Raw genomic sequence first — 6,395 nt, 5'->3', positions numbered from 1 at the left:
TTTCATTGGGCTACATTAAAACAACAACTTAATTGGAATGATGTGCAAAAATCATTCGATTTCGATCATATTACTCAAAATTTCCCATATAGTAATATTTCAAAAAATGATCTTTTAAAATAGGTATCATTACTTTAAAAATAAATTGATAAGGAAAAGATTAAATATGGGCATCAGCAAAAATCACAAAAGAGAACAAATGGTTAGAAATATTTTATCAATTTGAAACAAACTATGTTCCATACAATAATGCACTAAAAATTGTGGAATATGCGGACGCTGTCGTTACCAGGAACTAATGCTGTGACTGAATGCGTTTTTTTCTACAGTAAATAAAGTGTGGACATCAGAAAAATCGCAATTAAGTGTTGAGACATTGAAACCATTTTATGTGTGAAATATAATTTAACGAATTCATGTGAAAAATTTCATGACCTTTTAAACAACAGCAGCAATCTACTAAAAAATTCACTCAGACAGACGCGGCCCGCGCGCCTTGGGTGGCTCGGCTCCGCGTCTGTCTCCGGCGCTGGGTGAAGGTCGCTCTGCGAGCTAGCTGCGGCCATGGCCATTTGCCAGTTCTTCCTTCAGGGCCGGTGCCGCTTTGGAGACCGGTGCTGGAATGAACATCCGGCCAGGGGGTCTGGCGGGGGGCGGCACCAGCCGCAGCAGCAGCCCTCAGGTAGTAACCGGCGCGGGTGTGATGCCTCAAGCCAGAGGCGCTCGGGTGTCATCCAGCCATCGAGTTTCTCCAAATCTGCACCATGGGGGGGCAGCAGAGATCAGGAGAAGTCATCAGGTTCTTTTCCACTTGGAGACTCAGCCAGCAGTTCCAGCAGGGAGGTAGTGTCAGAGAACGCGTTCGCATCACTGAGCGCTGATGAGCAGAAAGATGAAAAGAAACTTTTGGAAGGAATTGTGAAAGACATGGAAGTTTGTGAATCTTCAGGGCAGTGGAAGTTTTCTGTTTATTCACCAATGAAAGATAAACCTAATATTTCAGGCACTTATTGCTATGAAATTCTCGACAAAGACATCCAAAAACTAGTCTTAAGTTTTCTCGATGGGATAAAGGAAAATATGGGAAAATTTTTAGAAGAATTCAAAAAAACAATAGAAGAGCAAAACAAGGAATATAGTAAGGAGCTAGAAACCTTAAATAAAAAGCAACTAGAAATTCCAAAGCTTAATAATGAACTAACAGAAATTAAAAGCACCTTAGAAGAAAGCAGAAGTAGAATGGAAACCATGGAAGGAAGACTCTGTGAACTAGAAGACGATGACTCTGAGATTACTCAGTTCGAGGACCAAGTAGAAAAAAATGAACAGGGCATAAGGGCTCTGTGGGACTACACGAGGAGAAATAATGTACGCATAATAGGAATTCCGGAAAGAGAAGAGAGGAAACGAAGTCTAGAAGATATTTTTGAAGAAATAGTCATAGAGAATTTCCCAAATCTGGAACATGAGATGATTATCCAAGATGCTCAACGAGATCCAAATAGGTTAAATGTTAAGAGAAACGCCCCAAGACACTTCATCATTGGACTTAGCAGGTACAAGGACAAAGAAAGCCTTTTGAGAGCAGCACGAAATAAGGGAAATGTCACTTACAAAGGAGCATCAATAAGACTAAGTGCCGATTTCTCACCAGTAACTATGCAGGCAAGAAGGCAATGGTGTGACATTTACAAAACCTTGAAAGAAAATAACTATCAGCCTGAAATAATTTACCCAGCAAAATTATCATTCAAAAGTGAGGGTGAAATTAGGATTTTCCCAGATAAAGAGAAATTAAAGGAATTTGTAGCCACCAGAATAGCTCTGCAACAAGTATTAAAGGGGGTTCTCTAGAAAGGAAACATGTTCCCAGTCCAATAATCCAAGGGGTTGGCGCTAAATAGCCAACTGAATACATATCATAAACTGACAATGAGATGGGGGATCTGGGCTACATGATTGTAATTGACAACCTAAAAATAAAATGGAGATGATTGGTATAGATAAGAGAACTTTCACGTGTTAAAAGGGAATATAAGTGGTTTGGTAATTATGAAAAATAACAATGAATGAAAAAATAAATTGTTAAAAGACTCTGCTTTGAGGGGGAGTGGACGTTTAATAAAATGTTTGACAAACTATTGATAAAAAAAAATTCACTCAAATGAGAAATATGCCAAAGAATAAAATACTATACATAATTTTTAATGTATTATATTTGTAGATATATTACAAGACTATTTTGTGTTCCATGCAAATTATTGTTGCTCCATATAGACCAAATTTTTAATCAAGAACACCCGCTCCCCCCCCCCCCGCCCCTGTCAATGATGTTCTGCTTTACCAATGTTAAAACCTGGACACCTTATAAAAAGAGTAATACAGAACCCACAGATTGTGGGGAAATAAATCTTTAGCAGTGAGGAGAGGGAGAGAGCAGGGGAAGAGAAGAAGAGGAGATGACAACTGGACAACTGTGGCATTTTCAGGAATTCCCCATATTGATGCTCACCTGAGGAGACTTGAGTCTCAGTGCTGCAGCACTGGGAGCAGAACCTGAAATCAGTGTCTGAGTTTGAGAGGCATTCAGGTGAAAACCAGGAGAGAGATGGTCAAGTGGAGCAGATGGCATCAGATGCTGTCAAGTGTGCGTCTCTGTGGCCCTAGCAGCTGGCTTGTCAATTGGGGAAATTCCACTTGGGTAGCATGCCTTCCACCCACCACATTTCTTTTTTTGTTTTCCACCATTTTTCTTTCAGTTCTTCTTTCTGTCTGGGCTTGTGTGTTGTTGCGATTCAAATGCAAATGTGTTTCAAATGCAAACAGAGCCATCCAAAGAGAACAGGTGTCAGCAGGGTTTCCAGCCTAAAAAGATTAAGAATGAATCCATTGCCACTCCAGGCCCTGAGCCTCACCTCTAGGCCCCTCCCTCCACGTCTCCCTCATTATCTCCAGGCCCCACCCCTTCGCATAGACACCACCCGACCCCCCTCCCCAAGTGATGCAATTTCCTGCAGAACTCACTTCTGAGTGAGAAGGATCCGAGTGAGCATCCCACGACTTCCTACGGGTGAGTGAGTTTTTGTTTCTGTGCTGATCCCAGGCGAGGAATCGCCCGCAGGCCTGGCGTCCCCAGCTGTGTCTGGGTTCCTGCGGACGTTATAGATCCCGCACCTGGTGTTCCATTGTTCCAGATCGCCACGACCCCCTGGGACATTTCCAGTTAAACCCTTTCTGAGCTGGCTACAGGCCTCTGCCTTCGGGCCCGGGAATATTCTGGCTGAATTTCTTGCTCAGAGATCCTCCTGCACCCTCACCTCTCACTCCAGAAAGGCGTGATTGGGGGTGGGTTCTTGCCAGGGCCCGGTCCCTTCAGTGTCAGGTCGCGGGCATGAGAGCATGGGGACCTTAGAGTGGCCTTTACTGAAAGGAGAGGGCAGCCTTGCAGGCATCAGGTCACCCCCTTGGTGACTGAGGTCTGTATTAGAGTTTAACTTCTCAGCACCTTGTTTTGCAAAAGGGTGACAATAGCAGTGACAACCCCAAATAGCAGTGACAGCCCCAAATCTCGGCACAGATTAAGTCCTCACTTAGATTGCAGTCCCCTCAAAGAGTAAGCCTCCATTGAATGGTTTCTGCCGAGGAACAAAGGTAGTAGGTAATTGCCCTCAGGCTTTGGAGTGTGGATTACCTTCACCTCTACACAGGCAGCCCAGGGAGAAGCAGTGTTTCTTGGAGGTTTGTCTGCGTGTGTGTGCCCTTGATGGAGGTCACCAAACTGTAGAAAGTACTTGGAGTCTCCTAAACAGCAGTCATGTGCTACAGTCTTGCCCTGACTGCATTAGTCAGGAGGCCCTGGACCCATTTGTAAACCCTCAATCTAAGAATGGAATGTCTGTCATTGTGATGCATTCATTGGCCACCAGCCATGCTTTTGTGAGTTTCCTTTGCCCCGCCCCTCCCCCAATCCCTCTTTAGCTCCCATCTCAATTGTGAACCTGGGAAGCCATTTCCTCCTCCTTTTGGTGGCTTCCCTTATTCAGATGATCTGTTTGTGTCTTTGTGCTATATTTGTCTCATAAGATTTAATAAATGTTCTCTTTAAACTGTATTTAAAATGGGGTCTCCTTTTTACTCTGTAACAGATCTTGCTGCATGATCCTTCTTAACCATTTCTGCTTTTGGAAACTAGCTTCTGCTCCGTTTTAGACAGTAAAAGGAACTCCAATCTCAAATATAATTTAAGAAGAACATTTATTAAGTTTTAAAAGAGACAAAGAGAATACAAAGACACAGACCTGTCACTGGATGAAGGAGATCGTTAGCACAGTTTAGGGAAACATTCAAGTCGAGAATCTAATTAAGTAAGATTGCAGTGTTGTACATGAGCTGGACCAGAACAACTGAGATGTGAGATTGAAAGAAATAGAAAAGTTTATAAACAAAAAAGAAGAAGAATCAGCGCAAGGACCAGCAGCCTGAAAGGGAAAAAAAAAAAAAAGTTTGGCTGGATGGTTCCCTCCTGCTTACAGACTTGGGTTTTTATAAGGTTTCATTAATCTGCTGAGCTGTACAGAAGCAGAACTTGCTGTTAAGCAGCGCAGCTGATCAAGCTGGTACAGAAGCAGACTTTGCAGTTGCACAATTTCTTGGTCCAGGATAGTTATTTGCTGATTTTAAGAACAAGGGGCTATTTTTTTTTTTTTTAGAATGCTGTAAGGCCTGTGGTTGCATTTTAGGACTGGGGCAGAATGTTTGCTTAGTATAAATGGCTTTACTTACGCTAACTATTACAGCAGCAGAGGAAACTGTCGCAAGTTTATGATTGGTGGAACTTCAGTACAGTATTGTTATAAATGGGACTACAAAAGCAGGGACAGGACCATAACTGAGCCACCTTCGTTGCCAGATAGAGGATTTTACAAGATTGCTCCAGGGCCATCTGACCCAGGCAGTCAGGGCTCAACTGATAAGCCATGGCTCCTGACTCTAGGACCCCCTGGACTGGCTGGAGATTGGTGAAAGGTATCAACTTTCCAAGTTCCTCTGCTCCTGGGAAAATTTAATCTATATGCTTGTTTAAGGATCAGAAAGAATTCAGTGGAGGCTTAAGCTGCACAGCCATCTATATCCCTTTCCTCACTGGAGTGCTAAGACTTTACTCTCTACTACAGCTCCTGAGATTGGTCTCTGTGATGCTATACCTTTCCACTTGGAGTGTGAAGAGCCCCACGTGGGGATGTTTCCCCTAATAAACCTCCACTCAGAGATTAGTTGTGTGAATGGCTCATCTCTATCAATGCTTTCCACCACCCCCTTTATCATCCCTTTTGACTCTTAGAGCAATGCTGGCCCAGATTTAGTGTCCACTCATTTTATCAACAGGGAATTTTGCTTTCCTTTTACATCTTTTGAATTGCAGAATCCAGAAATTATTTTTAGGTCCTTTTTTGTATTAATCTGGAGAAATAATAGGCTTCAGTGTCTTGGTTTTGAAAATCCACAGGGTAGTACTTCTCTGTCCTATAGGGTCACTATGAGTCAGAATTGGTATATTTTCGTAGTATATGCTCTCAAGGTCAGCACGTTTTTGTTAATTTGCTAAATTTAGCTTCTATATTTTCCAACTTATGCTTAATTGAGTTGGTCCTCAATTCCCCCAACCCCTTCTCCTCACAAGACTGAGTTTGAAATCATCAGTGGTGGTCCATACATCCACATCCTAACAGCTGCATACTTTGACTGAAGGACATTAAGTCTCATTTGCTAACTTGCTGACACTCTATTTTTTTATTGCTTAAGCTTGCTATTTCTACATTGGTCCCCAGACCCACCAGATTCAAAATTTTGGTGGGCTGCTGCCCATGCCCATATTGGATACCAGCAGGAAGTTCCCTAGCTGGTCCATCCCCCTAGTCAGTGTGTACAGCTGTGATTGGAGCCGAAAGTGTTCCCACACCCACTCAGGGTGTGTTGCTTTATAAACCAGAATCCGAGTGGTGCTTGGGGCCCAGATGTATTGAGAGCTAGCTGTTGCCTGTTTCTTGGCAGCTGCCTCCAGTAAAGCTTTTCATTTGATGCTTTTCAATGTGGCCCTCATTGGTCTCGAGGCCCGGATATAACAGTTTCTTGGAACCAAATTCAAAGTAGGTAAATACTTTTTATCCTTTTGATTGGTTTCATATGTTAACTGTTTCACCTTCAATTTGTTTGAATTTACTGTGCAAGAACTGTTTCCTACTAATAGCTCCTCATTTAAAAAAATTGTGTCATAACTATTCCTAATAGAAGGCAAGATCCAGACATATAACTCATATACAGTAGAGATGATCGTATTTAAAATAAGCTACCATTTTCTCTGTGCCCCACTGCATGGTAATGCTTGAATGTTGTAG

The 6,395-nt window shown here is 42.5% G+C and overlaps 1 protein-coding gene across 1 annotated transcript; it reads left to right on the top strand.

Annotated features, from left to right (window-relative positions):
• The first annotated feature begins 505 nt into the window (after positions 1-505).
• On the top strand, positions 506-2,065 carry LOC142427355 (uncharacterized). Its single transcript, XM_075532613.1, has one exon. It carries the CDS (start codon positions 565-567, stop codon positions 1,852-1,854), a length of 1,290 nt encoding a protein of 429 aa, XP_075388728.1. The 5' UTR covers positions 506-564; the 3' UTR covers positions 1,855-2,065.
• The last annotated feature ends 4,330 nt before the right edge of the window (positions 2,066-6,395 follow it).

Source organism: Tenrec ecaudatus, chromosome 15 (assembly GCF_050624435.1).
Source record: "Tenrec ecaudatus isolate mTenEca1 chromosome 15, mTenEca1.hap1, whole genome shotgun sequence".
Lineage (NCBI taxonomy): Eukaryota > Metazoa > Chordata > Mammalia > Afrosoricida > Tenrecidae > Tenrec > Tenrec ecaudatus.
This window is presented reverse-complemented; position numbering and strand designations above follow the sequence as displayed.